The sequence below is a fragment of the Camponotus floridanus genome, unplaced genomic scaffold, assembly GCF_003227725.1.
Source record: "Camponotus floridanus strain SB8 unplaced genomic scaffold, Cflo_v7.5 scaffold210, whole genome shotgun sequence".
NCBI lineage: Eukaryota > Metazoa > Arthropoda > Insecta > Hymenoptera > Formicidae > Camponotus > Camponotus floridanus.
Window position 1 is genome coordinate 41245 of NW_020229338.1, and position 17738 is coordinate 58982.

Consider the following 17738-nt stretch of genomic DNA (forward strand, 5'->3'; position numbering starts at 1 on the left):
GATCACGTCCATCAAAGTGGAAACCACTCTTACGGAGTTGGTTTATTGCTCGGTAATCCGGCAGCGGAGGGGTCGCGAAATCTCCGGGCGCATCGCGATCCAAAGGCGAGGACCCCGTGATAACCACCTGCGGTAATGCCCCGGAGGGACCCGTTTGTTCGCGCGGATCAGTCGTGAATTCGTCCGCATGGGTGTCCGCGTACTCCCGCATACGTCGGCGGATGTCGTCGAGAGTGCCAGTGCTCTCTAACCCATAGCCCTCCGCTAGCACGGCCAGTTGCTCCTTCGGGAGCGCATATAGCCACGACCTCATTATGCACGCTCACACCTTCGAGAAACGCAGAACGAGAAACACTAATAAAAAAAACGTCCCTGTTCGGGCGCCAATGTAACGGTCGTATTTCCGAACGTTTTTCTTAGCGCGGATAGATCGCCGGTGCTAGGTGTCTTTAAATGAAATACGCGGTGTGTGTGGTATAATTGTGTTTATTGCGTTTGTATGAAAGTGTGTACAGAGTCGGAGTGTGTAAATGTGTAGACGAGTGTGTGAGCGCGGGCGTGGTCATAAAAGTTCGTATACAGGTTGCGTGGTTCGCGTAATTAAACCGAATATTAATGTGGATTAATTTCGGCCTCGCTGTCGCACGCCGGCGGGTGTTTACTATTGCGCGAGACGGCGCGCGTTTTTGCGGCGCTTTTTCTGCGGGGAATCCCGAGATTCCGAGAATGCTTCGGTTCTCGGAATCGACGATGATTTTCGCCGTACTATTTATTTCGCGATTTAAAGTCCGCGTGTAGATCGCCTATGCGCTTGAACGCGGCGGTGTTTATGCGTCTGTTTTTAGATGCGCTCACGTAATTGCATGTGATGCATGCAACGATGTTCGGTGCGTATAGCCCTGGTTTTTATTCGCGAAGGATGGATTGCGCGATGCAGCTGGATCGGTAACTCCCGATCCGGGGCGGCTCAAGCTCCACCTTCCGTGAGGGTTGCAGCTGCGGATTAGGCGGATTGCACTTTTGGCGTCAGAATCGAGAACTCTCGTCGGAGACGGAGCACGCTCCACCTCTGTCTTCAGCTCTTTCTGTGCGTTTGGTAGGATTTCTCAAGGATTGCTCTTTGGAAGCGTACTGCTTCAAGCGGATCGGAGAGATGTGATTAGAGTCAAAAATGTGGCCCTTTTTATACGAGCTAATTGCCCGCGTCGGCGCGTGACGGTATAACCCCTTCCGAACGGGTTTTCGGAAAACGGTACGGTCGGGCCCGTTCGGAGGGATTCGGGTAGGAGCCGAACGCGGGCTTTCGCCGGTCGACGGTTCGGGCCACATCGACTCTGTTCGGCGATGTTCGGCCGAATTTCGAATTTCGGCAGTTTTAAAAAGGTGGGCGCAACGCGCCCCTGCCTCTGCCCGGCGGGTGTTCTGCCGGGCGGCAGCTTCCGGCGGATGTCATGCCGGGAATCGTAACGATGCACCGAAATGCATCGTTACACAATTAAAAATTTCGCATGTTTGTTTCTCAAAATTTAGACAAAATTGTGAAAATGTTTGAAATTTATAATCAGCCGATGGTTTTTGTTTTACATAATCAGCTTTATACCATGCATAAATTCTTAAAGGTCTGAAACGTGATGATATTTGATTCCAAACAAAGTCATTTAATTTAAGAATACTATTACGAGTATATATGTATATCAAAATTTAAATCGTCTGCAATAATAGTATCCTCAAGTTTTCGCAAATAATTTTTAAACGGTCTGAAAAAAAATACATCTAAAGGTTGGTACAATGCGGTACATTTTGGGGGGATTTGATGAATTATTGTCGAAATTTTATCCATTGGAGTGCCTGATACAATAGTATTTTTATTATTATAGGTTGACCATGAATCGACCACTAATATTGATTTAGTATCAGGAGGTAAATTAGAATAATAACAATTTTTTAGAAAGGAAATGAGCTCGAATTTTCCCATTTTTCCAGATTGTCGCAGTGTAATATAAAACTTTAGGAGAATATAAATTGTTTAAAACTTTTTCACTTAATGGCCAATTAGGTTCTTGTAAAACTATAAAGATTGGTTTCAAAATATCACCATTTTTATTGATGATCGGCATGACAGTATAAGAATGAGTCATAGAGTGTAAAGACTGCGATATAGCTTCAACATCTCTTTCACCCTGAAAAGTTAGTGATCTTCCTGAATGAATTTCTTTTTGAATTCCAGTTTGATCAGCATTAAAAATGAAAGTATCGGACACATTATTAATTAATATTGACTTTTCAACAGTACTTAAAAATTCTGGACCCATTCGAATAATATCATTCTCACTTTGTGAAAATTTTGGAGAAACGTATTTTAGAATTTTTCGACTTACAATTTTCGCTTCTTTTTTAAAAGCTAGTATCCATGTATCGGATGCTGTAAATTGAGTTAATTCAATTTCTCTGGCTTTACTTAATGCCCATTTTTTAATATCAAAATCGTGGACTATTCTTTTTGCCGCTCTTTGACTTTCAAATTTGTTTAATACAAAATTATAAATTTCGCGTAATTTGTCTATTCGTGACCCACATTCTTTTATTTGATTTTCCCATCTGTACAAAGCACGTTCATTAGGAACATATTTATATTTATTAAGCACTTGAGAAAATGGCCTACATTTTTTTTTCTTGTGACATCTCCAATATGATACTGCCTCAACTTTTTTGTTATATTCAATATATACTTTTAGTTTTTTAGGCTCCAATGAATCATCTGACCAATCTATTTCTCCTTCGAAACTACTCCGTGCTTCACAATCAGATCTGATAAAGGATGAAATTTCATCAGGATCTAATGCTACAAAATCATCCTCATAATCTAATGTTTCAATAATCATTTCGTCGGGACAGTCTTCAGATTGCATAATGATATTATATAAACATTCAGCAATATATTCTTCTCTTTCGTTTGGATCACTAATTAATATTGGCTTGTCTGATAACTTTGTACTCAAAATTTGCAAAATATTGAATCGATTTACGGAGCACATTCTGTAAAGAATAATATCCAAGTTTTTTATATATGTATGTATATATATATATATATATATATATATATATAATTTGTATATATATATATATATATATATATATAATTTGTATTGTATATATTTTGTATTTCTTTACCTTACTACGTGGTTTAGTTATATTTACATATATCGCTGCGTGCGAGTCAGTGTTTCTATAAACGAGTCGCTACCGCCGTAGTATGCCAGATTCAAGACGCGAACGACACGCACTTGTGTGCAACTTCACTGTAATGGAGAGAATGCGCAGAGCACTATGCGCACTACAGTCATCTTTAAGAAATATTGTTTTAAATATGTGTAAAATCATGTAAAACTAAAAAAATTAAAAAAAAAATGAAAAATTCAAATTGAGCTAAAAATGATGGCAAATTTCTTCATACTTTGACATAAGAAACAACTGTAAAAAGTTTGAAAAAAATCGGCGTCTGACGTTCCCCGAGGTTTACTTGTGAGAGGGAATTTAAATTTGAATTTGTTCGCATATTTAGATTTATTTTAGCCAAGTAAGATTCGTGCGATAGCGAGTGCGGCAGCCTGTGCGAGCGTGTGATATTGTAACCTGTATCGAAGATACCGAAGATACCGCCAGTAAGGTCGGAGGATGGGCTGAGGATGTTCAAAATTAAAAATAATCATTCTAGTCTAAAAATCGCATAGCGAAATTCGCATGTTTTCGCTAATAAATAAGCGATAATTTAAAAATTAACGGGCGTCGAGAATCTTCTCGAAAGGTCTATTTGTTAAAAAAAACTCGAACGCTCGAGTTATCTCGCATTTTTTGCCACTAGAAAAACGCTAATCATCACCGCAGACAATATTATTGTCAACCGCCGTTAAAATTTACGCCGCTCATGGGCATGCGCGCCCATGCGTTACGATCAGCTGATCGCCAATTAGCTGATCTAAAAAGATTGCGCGCATGGAAAATAAGCGACGTCCAACGTGAGATGTCATTAACAACCAATGACACACGCCGCAATAGTGTCACCGCTAAAATATTAAATTAATTGGTCCACGTCGGAGCGGGCCCAAAAATCCGCTCGTTTTATAATGGGCACCGCGCGTGGACCAGGCAAGTCTCGCATTTATCGCTGCTCGCAGAGTATTCTTAAAACCGCTTCGCTAAACCGCTTTATATAACCGCAAGTACAACAACCGCTTCTCACTCGGACTTCTCTTTATTATTTCGGCATCTAAAATATATGTTCATTTTTTTGTGTAAACTGTTAATTGTGTGGTGATAATAAAAATTCAAAAACCAAAAAAAGAATTACGTGTCGTGTGAAGTTTTTTTTGCGTCAAATAATCTGCTCGCGGCCATCCGTCTGCCGCGTTTTCAAACTTTGCGCTGTCGCAGCAATCCGCGCTCACTCGCGAACAATACCGCACAGAGATAAGGTCACGTATAGAGATCCCGCGCCGCCTAGTCGAAGTCCGCGAAGTACTAATCCCGAAAATTTTCAGGACGGCAGAAAATCTGGACGACTGACCACCCCAGGCTGCAGACTGGGAAGAGAATGAAGTACTGCAGACTCCGGACCACGATAAGGCCTGGCCAGCCTGCGGAGTCCGAGCTGCAAGGACACACCGCTAAGAAATTAATGTCAGCGTCGGGTCGGAACCCCTGCGTAAGGGCAACGCCGTCCAACAGCGGAGATTTTGAAGGGGGCGGAGAATCAATCTCGTTTCTCCAAAAATCGACGGGATGCGCGGAAGATCGGCGCGGGATCCGAGGACCTCACGGACGCAGAAAAGATTCGTCACTGTTCGGTGAGCCTGTGCCAGAGTATCATTACCTGGAAAACCGGAGGAGACGATCTCGAAGGAAACCGCCACCAGCTAATACTGTAAGCCGCCGCACGAGTAGCCTAGGTGTTTTACGTTCGGGATCAGCTGGCGTCACCACGTTAAAAAGAAAAAAAGGAATCGTCGCGGGGCGGCGATTTTACCGTCTCAATTATCGCGTAAAGTATAAAACTTGTACCGCTAATTATCGGACGCCAGCTGCCCTCGGGCGCCGCGGATTTGTCCTTCTCAGGGGGTGGTTCGTGCCGACAGTCCCGTGTCGTGAAGTTTCCGTACCGTTTCGTCTCGTACCGTTTAATATTGTACCGTTTCGTTTTTTTGTACATACCGTCCCGTTACCGTTACGTTCCGGGCCGAATTTCGAGTCACCGCGTGACGCGGCAAATTTTGGCCGTCTTGTATCGCGTATCGGAAAAGGCGGGATTTGCGCAGACAATTTCTTGACGAGCCCGGGATACCGGAATTAAAAGAACACGGCTCGGTAAGAATATTGTATAAAGCGAAATCTCCGTCGAGATATGTATATCCTAAAAAAATTACCTTTTCAAAAAAAGGTAAAAAAAAGAAGTCGAGTCATCTCAGTAGTAAAAAATTATTGTATAAAACTATTTCACAAAAAATTATTTTTAATTAAACATTGCTGTATTAAAAAAAATTGTGTAAAATAATTGTCTTAATTATCTACAAAAATTAATGATATATTTAAATAGAAAATTGCATCGAGAATAAGAGTGCGATTTTATTTTACGTTTATCAACATTGTATGTGTGTTAGATGTGATTGACTGCTGATAAATAATTAGATGAAGAAAAATTATGTTTCTATTTTCGTCGAAAGTTATTACATCTTTGTCGTAAAATTCAGAATCCTGATTCAACGATGAATAGTTGATTCATGCAGCTCGTATGTATTAATGTGCATTTATATTGATTACATCGTATCATTTTGACAAAATTTGTCACACGGAAAAATGCGTACTAGAAGTCAATCCGCACATCTAACAACGTCTACTAATGTAAAGTGAAATCGCATCCAAAAAATTTACGCAATTTTTAATAGAAGAATTTATAATTGGAAAAAAACCATTGTATAAAAAAAACTTACGCAATTTTTTATAAAAAGATTTTTATTTACCAAATTATTGTACAAAAGAATTGGTTTAATTTCTTATAAGAAAATATCTAAATTTAAATATTTATTTAAAAATATAAATAATTAAAAATTAATGAAAAATTAAAATTAAAAAAAATTTAATTATTGGAAAACTCGACGCTGCTGAATAATATACTAATAAATTGAGCAGCGTGGAGTTTTCCAATAATTAAATTTTTTTTAATTTTAATTTTTCATTAATTTTTAATTATTTATATTTTTAAATAAATATTTAAATTTAAATATTTTCTTATAAGAAATTAAACCAATTCTCTTGTACAATAATTTGGTAAATAAAAATCTTTTTATAAAAAATTGCGTAAGTTTTTTTTATACAATGGTTTTTTTTCCAATTATAAATTCTTCTATTAAAAATTGCGTAAATTTTTTGGATGCGATTTCACTTTACATTAGTAGACGTTGTTAGATGTGCGGATTGACTTCTAGTACGCATTTTTCCGTGTGACAAATTTTGTCAAAATGATACGATGTAATCAATACAAATGCACATTAATACATACGAGCTGCATGAATCAACTATTCATCATTGAATCAGGATTCTGAATTTTACGACAAAGATGTAATAACTTTCGACGAAAATAGAAACATAATTTTTCTTCATCTAATTATTTATCAGCAGTCAATCACATATAACACACATACAATGTTGATAAACATAAAATAAAATCGCACTCTTATTCTCGACGCAATTTTCTATTTAAATATATCATTAATTTTTGTAGATAATTAAGACAATTATTTTACACAATTTTTTTTAATACAGCTATGTTTAATTAAAAATAATTTTTTGTGAAATAGTTTTATACAATAATTTTTTACTACTGAGATGACTCGACTTCTTTTTTTTTACCTTTTTTTGAAAAGGTAATTTTTTTAGGATATCACTAATTTTTGTAGACAATTTAGAAATAACTATTTTGCACATTAACTTTGTTTAATGTAACAGTTTTGTAGTTTAAATAATACTATGTCTTGTGCATAAAACAGTTTCTTGCAATACAAAATATATATAATATAAAATTTTTTACATTTTAATACTGACACATGATCAACTTTTTTTTACTTTCTAAAAAAATAATTTTTCAGGATATGTTAAATATCCAAATAAAAAAGCAAAGAATCCGCCACCAGCCCCGTCATTTCATTAAAATATGATGATTTTCTTTACTGAATATATATCCAGATCCTTTAAACATTTCTTTTATTGTTCTGTTTCATTCTTCTATTTTTATTCTAAAAATAATGGATAATTATAAATCAATGTTATAAATTATTAGAAATATACATTTTTTATACACAATCTGTACTTTTAATCCATTGACGAATAATTATTGTTCCATTTATTTAGTTCGTCAAATATATAAATAATAGAGAAGAAGTAAATTATATAATTTTATTTCTAATATTAGGTGGTAAACTTAATTCCTGCCGTTAAATATTGTACAATACATTGTATTGTACAATATATACAATATAATACATTGAGTTAAGTTTACCATCTAACAGCAAAAACAATTGTTAGCATTTATCTATAATAAATATTTTTTGCAATTTATAAATAATGCAAAATATGATGTATTGTTCACAAAATTGCTTATATATTATGAAACATTTTTTTATTAATTGATCCGAATACAATTATTATAAATGATTAAATATTAATCATAAATTTTTGATGTTATAAAAAATGTATTTTAATTCTCTTGTTGAAGAATTTTTGTAAGTTTTGTTTTTTAAAAAACTTTTTTTTTAACTATTTTTGTTTTTCACATCATCGAATTACATATTATTTATTTAGCTATTTTCTGTAAAAAAAGTAAATAAACATCTTTAGCACCTCTAGGCCACTGCTTCTTTTTAATTTGAGCATCATTAGCCTCAATCCAAATATTAGATGTTCCTTGTCTGCACATACTTGTATAATGACCTTCATCAATACTTGAGCCATGATAAAATACAGCATTCATCACTTTATACAATTGCTTATCTATTGATACTTTAGTCGTTGGAATAGCACACAAATTTAAATTGTCTGTTAATTTATCATTCTGTAATGAAAACAATATAAAATGAATAACAATTATCTCTTTTGTTAATATTATTTTCCTTTTTAATAATATATTATTTTTTTCGGTACAATGTTCACAGGATTCGTTATGCAATTGATACCAACGTGAAAACGTAATATTTAATAAATCATTCAGATTATACTTATTCTTTTTCAAATTATTAATAGGAATAGAAATAATAATATTATTATCAACAATAGTTTTTGTATCACCACAAGTTTTGCATCGTCTTATAGAAGTTATTTGATGTCTTACTAGAGATTTTATACAATCATATTTTTCGCAAAGAGCTATAAAGAAATCTGATGCATTTCGTTTTAAAGAACTTGAAAAATATTCTCCTAAACATTGCTGTATTGCATACGTATTTAGATTATGCATTCTATTTTCATATTGATGCATTAACATACGTAAAACATCTGACTTTTCACAATAAAGCAATTGCTGTCTAATAGCATTTAAGTTCAATATACATTGCACTACTGCATTTGCGTAACATGAAATCTTATCTATATTTTGGAAACCATGTATAATCCAACCAGTACTTCGCTGTACTTCTGATTCTTGAATAGAAGTAATTACTTTTGGTAACGCCCATAAAATATCTTTCACTTTGTGATAGGCGTCTTTTGAATATTTAATTATTTCTTTTGTTTTTGATTTATGTATTCGTCTTACTCTATTATATTCAATAATAGCTTTTTCGCTAGCTATTATCGATGACGGATCATAATTAATTAAATACAATCCATCTAAAGATGTTACTCGCGACAATGCAACATAAACTTGGCCACAATTAAATATAGAGTTACCGATGTCCATAATAGCATTTGGCAAGCTTAATCCTTGGCTTTTATGAATAGTAATACCATAACTCAAAGATAATGGAAATTGTTTTCTGATAACATACGCTCTATCCATCACCTCAAATTTAACACTTACTTTTTCAATTAAATATTCTGAACCTGATGGTAAAAGAAGTTTAATCTTTTCTACGTTATTAGTAAATGTATCTTGTACAACTGAAATTACTGTAGCAATTGTACCATTTACAAGACCCAAACTAGCATCAATATTACGCCGTATCATAACTTTTGCTCCAATTTTAATTGTGATTTGTTTTGAAAGCCCAGCTGTTCTAGAATTATCATCATCATTATTTGATAATACTTTTAATACTTTTTTTTTTTACATATGGAATGCAGTCAATTATATCTTCAGCAATTAATAATATTTCTTTAGAAATAATGCGGCTTAACATTGCATCATTGACGACATCACACATACGACAAGTAGGCAGTAAACAAACGGTGTCCGATGGCAAATTATTAATAAAATTACATAATTCATTTAATCTGGATTCAAAGGAATCACATTTGAAAGAAATTTTTCTATTTTCAAGAATCTTATGATCAGATTTTGTTAATAAGCCGATACGAATTCTCGACAATAACAGACGATAAGAGTCATCTCCTTGTTGGCGCATATTGATTGTTAATTCATCGTAGTCAAATAATGTAGTCCATAAATTAACAGTATTTAAGGAATTAAGGTATTTAGCAATTTTCTCATTTGATAAGTGTATAAAGATAGGATCTTCATACAGGAGGTAGTTGAAGCAAATCTCCGAATAAAAGAATGTGCTTTCGCCCAAACTATCCATCATCACAATCACTAGTGTCAAATATTTCAGACAACCGAAAATGTATATACATTAACATCAAATTAGATCATTGATACTTCATCAATTACAAAAAGAATAACATTTTTAAGATCTGCTCGTAAAATTTTTAATACATGATCAGATAATTGTTTATATTTAGGAGTATGACCATGTTCAACAGGTAATTGAAGCAATCTATGAACTGTCAAACCATCTATGTTAAATGCTGCTGTACCAGTAGGTGCTGCTACAGCAATATCTTTGTTGAAATTTTGTTTTATCCAACATTTAATAGTTTTGATTAAAAAACTTTTTCCAATACCACCTTCTCCGCTAACATATAATCGTAATATTGATTCATCTGACTCTACAGTATTGATAACTCTATCAAATACTCGTTTTTGATCCGCATTTAATTTTGCTATCATTTCAGATACATCAATTTCTCGAATTCCTTTATCACCAAAATCTTTAAAATCTTGCATTGCTTCACCAGCTTCTATATTTTGTATACCTATTGGATTTTCAGGATTATCTTGAGATTGTTGTTTTTGTAAGTCGTCATCCATATATTCCTGAACTAATTGTTTTGCAGTTTCAAATGCTTTTTGCAATTCTTCTAATCTTTCATGATATTGTAATGCTTCAACATGATGCAATTTTATTTTGTGAAACGATTCGGCATAAGTGTCGCATCCGTTTCTAAGATCCTCTAATTTTCTCCACGGTCGAAACATAAGTAATAACGAAAAGAAATACTTTTCCGGTTGTGCATTAACATTATATTTATAATGATTAATAAGATGTCCACGCTGTCGCCGTTTAAGATAATAATCACCATCTATTTCATAATATTCAGTATTCTTACTTTTTGGTTTCATCTTCGAAATATCATACCACTGTGCAAATTCATAAAGAGATATTTTTTCTAATTCGCTTGGTCTATGTGGATAATGATTATCTATCAAAGATGGATAAAATATATCTGTGGATTCAGCATCAAGAGCTTCAATTTCTTTGCGATTTTTTAATTTTCTATGTCATATCTGATTAACATCTAACGATTTAATAGTCGTATTTCGATCAGTTCCGTATAAAGAAATACCTAGCAATGTGTCAGCAGCTTCAAGAGCACCACATTCTCTATTATTTGTAAATCGCAAAGCAATATTCCAAAGATGACTTGCTAATGACTTATTTTTTTACTACTTTTTACTACTTTTACTATTAAGAATATAATCAGACAATTCACTTTTTCCCACCTTATTTATATATTTAGTAACGTACCAAGTAAGCAACGATGATTTTTCACCAATAAATTGTATATCCATATTACCTTCCCATGCAGTAAGAAGAACAGGGTTATAATCATTTATATTAACTTCATTGTCCCTTCGAGGAAGATCATAAAGTCTACTTTTATGTTTCAATTGTTTTCTACCTGCTATTGAAGTTGCTACATCCCTCACATTCAAAGTTTCAGTAACAGGACGAGGAATCCAAAATGACACACACGAGTAACTTTACGTCCTACTTTTTTAGAACGAAGACAATAATCGTATTATGTATATGTCGTTGATGCGTATTAACACGTTTGTATAATAATGGTGAAATATTTTGATTCGGCATTTTGCAGCTTATGTGTTGTAAAATAAATGTAGAGACTTCTTTAATAGTAGATTCACCAAAAATCGGTGCATTTTTTATCCAAATTAACAAGTGAAAATGTTGTATATCTCTACCTTGATATTCTCGTCGCCAAAAATATTGGCTTACTTCTCCAATAGGAAAATCTTTGGAATTAATAAAATCAAGTATTGCTCGAAATTTATTATCGAGAAACCTTGATGTAGATACCGGATCTTTAGCGACTAGTGCACTAACACATAATGAAGTGTCAAACCATCCATTTACATTACGAATATATTCACCTAAATCTTCCCATAACCATTCATTTGGACTTAATGTCAGAAACCATGTCGCAGGTCCATAATTCTGCGTCATACAATTTAAATCACTTCTCGGTTTACGCCAATATTGCTCCGTATTTCGAAGTGTGGAAAATATTGTATTCAAATTAGATTCCAACAATTCTTTCGACATTGCATCTAAATATTCTGCAGCTGTATAATGAACTCGCGAATCAGTTACGTTCAATTTATGATAAATTCCGCGACTTAACTGACGAATGTTTGCATCATTCAATAAATAAAATAAGTATTGTTGATTTAATCTATATTGTGGATGTTTGGATGTCAAACGACATTTAATAAATTCATGATCATAAAGTTTGACTTGCCTAGTTTCATGTTGTCCATTAATGCCAAATGGATATATATCTGGAAAACACATCAAATCCAAATTTTTTTCACGATTATCCAAAGGCAAATCTTGAATTTTTAACATTTGATATAAAGCTGTTGAAGTTTTATTTGCTTTCTTTTCATATAAAGGATATATAGTATATTGCTCATAATAATTATCTTTATCGGTAATCTGAGTTAACATTGGCTTCTGTTTGCCCTCTAACTTCTACATCATTTTTTGGTTCTTCCACTGAATTATTCAATAATTCATAATCAGATTCAATATCTGATGTCTCTTCCACTTGGAATTCTGAATTTTTTAACTTTGGCAAACGCAATTTATTATGATCATTTGGCAATATAATATGGAAATATAAAGCATTATTACTTTTTACCATGTTAAAGCGTCAAATATTTTTTTAACATTAATTATCTCTTCCCAAATAATTTTTGATTTTGTTGGGACACTTCTAACTAGAATAAACAGTTCAGGACTCATGTTTATTGGATCAGTTTCAGCACATAATTTGTTAAATGTTTCTTGTAATGAAAGTGGTAAATGAAATGATCTACCTTTAACTTTTTGTATCATTTGCCTTTGAGGTAACTTTTTATTCATAACAGTTCCCATTTTAAGGACAGTTTGAAATGCTTTAGCTCTCTGTATAAGAATTTTTTCAAATGTGTTAAGAGATGATATTACTTCAGGCACATCATGTGTAAAGAGATTATTCAAGATACAATATGCGGGCATTACACCTTTACGAAACTTGCCTACACAATAAGTACATATATGTTGCGCATTAATTTTTCGTTCTTGTACATATTCCATTAAATCTCTCCAAATTTGAGTGTTAATTTGTGCTCGAAAACTATTGATTTTAGAAACATCTTTTTTATAGCACAATCTCTCACATGATATGCAAACATATTGTGGTGTATCTGCTGAATGTTTAGTCAAAGCTTTAAACGCTTCACGATATTTAGAAATAATATCATCATCAGTCAGAACTGTATCTGTCTGTTGATGTTTGTACATATCTGCTTTTTCTTGTGCAGAAGCTGCAATTTTATTCAATGTATTCAAATTAGCATGAATTAATGCTTTATCTAAATTTTCCATCTTTCGATAAAAAACTATAAGTTTATAAATTAAACGTTTAATATATCTTACTGTTGGAAAATGAGGCGACAATAATAAAACTGGAAGAAATATTCCTTTACAAAGCGTAAAATTAATATGACAGCTACGTGTATGACCCAATTTTTTATTTGAAATTTTCATGGTACATTCATGAATACTTTGTATCAATTTTGGTACATTCTTTAAAGTACATGTATTTACGATTTCGAGAAATTTCTGATAACGGTTAATTAAAAGTGGATCGTCAATTTTACATGAAATATTGCATAACCATGATATTTTTCCTCGCATTTTTTGTTCTAACGGTAATATACTTACTACTTTTCCTTCTGCATTCATTACTAAAGGTTTCAATGAAGTTTTTATTAATGGTAATTTTACTACTTTTCCTTCTGTATTCAAAGGTTCCAGTGGAGTTACATGATAATATGTAGAATCTATAAAGTAATTTTCCGATGAAGCTGTATGTCTCGATTTACCACATAATGCCTGTAATTTATCATCATTCATAGGCTCTTCAACAAGATTAAGACTAACTTCTGCTTTCTGTCTAATCAAAGCTAACATTTTATATATATTACGAATATAATTCTTTCTAATATGCATGCACCAACGTACGATTTTTTCAGCTTTTAATCGTTTCTCGATATTGTCTTTAATACTGAGTTTTTTTGCAATATTTTTTATAAATATTTCTAAAGAACGACGAAGTTTTATGGTGTTTTTAGACCAAAACTTTTTATATTTTTTAATAATTTTTTTCGAATATCATGATTTTTTATTGCAGGTTGAAGTACAGATTTTTTACTTTTCTGATAATATTTTTTATTATAAAGCCATTTGCGAGAAAGATTATTTTTTTTTGCCTATCTCGCTCATGTTGAAGATTTTTAGAATAACGCATACGCTTTTGTGCGCGTTTTTTTTCTAAGTTTTGTTTATATCGATATCGCATTTGAGCGCGTTCATTTTCAAGATTCTGTTTGTATCGCTTTTGAGCACAGTTTCTTTCTAAATTTTGTTTATATCCCATTTGAGCGCGTTTATTTTCTAAGTTTTTTTTATATCGATTGTGCCGTTTAGCGCGATTATTTTCTAATTTTTGCATATAGGAATCTTGTTTAATCAAATTATTATCTAAAGCTTGTATATAGCGCGCTCGTTTGTTATTTTTTAAATTATACTGATATTCCTTTTTATTTTTTAATTGAACATTATCGTCAAAAAAAAAACGTTTTTTAGTGCATTTACTTTTAAAATTATTATTTTTAGAAGTTTGTTCGCAAATTGTAGTGCTATTTATTTCATTATTATACAAATTACTACTGTTAATTTTACAGTTGGTATGATCTTTAATATATAGTTCATTTAAAGAACATTCAGTTTTTTTATAAATTTTATTTTTTGTTTTCTTAGTTTCTTTTAAAGCATTTTCTGTTGATAATTGCAATTGATTATTATTTAAATCTTTCTTATATCGATAAGTATTACGAATCTCTTCCAAATGATTCAGTTTCTGTTGCTCTGTCTCGTATTCACGTATACTACGTATACGAATTGCTTCAACTTCTCTTGCTCTTATTACTGCCAATGGAAGCACTTTTTAAAGAGCATATTGTGGATCTTGAGGAAAATGTTCAATAATATTAGTTTCAAAAATCTTAATTAAATGCGAACGCATTAAACTATGATTATATTTTACTTTCTCAGGTTTAATATTAAATAACAATGAAATTGCAAAGACTATTGCGAAAACACCACAATCGTTACCATTTGGTTGATGTTGTACGATTGGAAATTTGATAGAATATTTTTCAAAATTAAATGGAAATAATCTTTTCAAAAATTCTTCATGATGTTTGTGTAATTTCTTAGTATTTAATGAATCATAAAGAAATATATTCTTTCTGTCATAATAACTACATACCCAATGTCCATCATGTAAACCTGACGAACTATGCAATATTTGTATATGTTTTTTGTCTTCTGGCACACACTGAATCGTATCAGGACATTGTATTCGCCACGTTTCAACAGCTTTATAATCTGAACAGTTTCTTAAAAGATTATTGAAATGTTCCATATGCATGTCAGTTAACCATTCGCCTCGAATAATTATATTTCTTCTAGGCAATAGAACGATATGTTTGTTTGTTTTCACAGAGAGAGACATTATATATATACAAACAATTATCTTGATAATACTTACTAATAAAGGCTATAATACTTGCAAAAATAATTTTTCTAAGCAGGCGCCTTAGGCTACTCAGAATTCTACTATAGCTAATGTTTTAATTAAGCACTAATGGCAGCCTTTATATAACGCCAAAGTAGCAGATTAACTTTTATTTATAATTTTTAAACTGTAAAATAAAAAGATAATATAAGTGTTTGAATACGTAATAAAACGTAACAAAATTAATTGTTATAATTAGGTGCAAGACAAATCAAAATTCAGCGCTATTGCAGCCGATATTTTAATTCAGCGCTTACGACAGCCTTTAAATAGCGCCAGAGCAGCCGATTTGTTTTTATAATTTTCCGTACCTGAAAATTAAAAAATTACATAAATACTTCATACATATACATAATACTTTATAAATTATTTAATATAATTATTAATAATTATTTAAATATAATTATTTCTAATTATTTACAGTATGTAATAGAGTAAAATAATTAAATATTTATTATAATTAAAAAATAATTAAGAAAACATTATGTTAAATGTTAAAATATTATAAATAATAAATGGTTAATGAATACACATCAAATAAGAATAAACATTATATTGTTATAATAAATAATAATAAACATTATATTATTATATAATAAATAATATTAATAAGTATATAATAAGAAGTATAGACTTTTTGCAAACTTCGTAAAGTTAAAATATATTAACAAAGCTACATTCTTCAATTAATTCCAAGTGAAATTCATTTTAATAAAATTATAATTTTAAGTTTAGTTACAAACCTTCAACATCTTCAGTCTCTAAATAACTTTAGAAATCTGTTATTAATGTTATTACTAGATAGTGTGGTAGTGCAGGAGACTGCATATAGAATAAGTTTTATTTCGTGTACCAATTTTTTTGTCATGCGAGAGATTACCGATTGCAATTACAATAAATTAATTGATACATAGGCAATTATTTGGATGGGTATTACATTCGATATGCATTATTGATCCAAATAATTGACATCTATGGGTATTTTCCGATTCACGCATGATGCGCAAGAAGTGACAGAAAATGTATAACATGCGTGACATGAACTATACATTTCCTGTCGCTTCATGCGCATCATACGTGAATCGGAAAGTACTCTATGTACCGATCAATTTATTCCAATTATAGTCGGTAATTTCTCGCATGATAAAAAATTGGTACATGAAATATATAAAACTCATTCTGTATACGTGTTCTTTACCGTACTTTTCTATCAATTGATTAATATATATATAAATCTCATTCAGTCTCAGTTACTCACTCTTTTTCTAAATATTTTGTTGCTTCAAATTTTGATAATGTGCAATCAATAATCCTAGTAAATGTTTTTGTTAATATGCAGTTAATAATCCTACAATAATAAATAAAAGAATAATATTATTCTGTGTAAACAATCAAATATAATACAAATTAATATTTTCAAATTATTTATAATTATTAATTAAAATTATTAACCAAATTTAACATTAATTTAAATTTAACATTAATTTAATTCAATATCTATTTATATAATACCTTTATTATATATCAAACAATTTAAAATCAAACACCTATTGCTATCCAATGCCCAAAACAATTTGTCTTCTTAAAATTAATAAAGCAAACACGTAAACAAGTCACGATTACAGCTAACCTGTGAAGCATAATCATAAACTAACAATCATGAAAAATGAAAGGCCATGGAACGAATTTACATGCTATAATAGAAGAGACACCTCCGATTAGACACAGTACAATTAGACACAACTGGCTTTGATTAGCTAATCGTGCTTGATCGTGCTGGTTACCCTAGGCATCGGTCGATATGATTGGCTGTGTCTAATCGTACTGTGTCTAATCGGGCAATCCCCTAATAGAAATCTCATAAAGAAAAATTACAAGGGCGCCATATTAAAAATAATAATAAGCCAATAAGGAACAGTGCTTTCTTACTGTGCATAAAGTTACAAATCTATAAAAATGATCGATCAATGATTTCGATCAAAGATGGCGTGCTTTCTTACTGTGCATAAAGTTACGAATCTATAAAAATGATCGATCAATGATTTCGATCAAAGATGGCGAAGATGACGAATAATATGTCGGATGAATGGTCCACGAAAAAGAAAGAAAAAAATCTAAATGATGTAAGTATCAATTTTATTATATATCTTTACATTAAAATAAAAATACTGTTATTTAAGACTATTAAATATTAAATACTTTTGTAGATGCTAATGGACGAAGAATTTTTAAATGAAATATCAATAGAAGATCATTCCAATGTTCCT

At 31.7% G+C, this 17738-nt stretch overlaps 1 protein-coding gene across 1 annotated transcript in view; it reads right to left on the reverse strand.

Moving 5' to 3' along the window:
* Nucleotides 1-12270: 12270 nt before the first annotated feature.
* LOC112637842 (keratin, type II cytoskeletal 1-like) overlaps nt 12271-17738 on the reverse strand; it is a 29631-nt gene continuing 24163 nt past the window's right edge. The window contains exons 3-5 of the mRNA XM_025408496.1: nt 13554-13724; nt 12567-12752; nt 12271-12414 (exon numbers count right to left, since the gene is read on the reverse strand). Coding sequence (XP_025264281.1) covers nt 12271-12414; nt 12567-12752; nt 13554-13724 — 501 coding nt within the window. The remainder of the gene's footprint in view (nt 12415-12566; nt 12753-13553; nt 13725-17738) is intronic.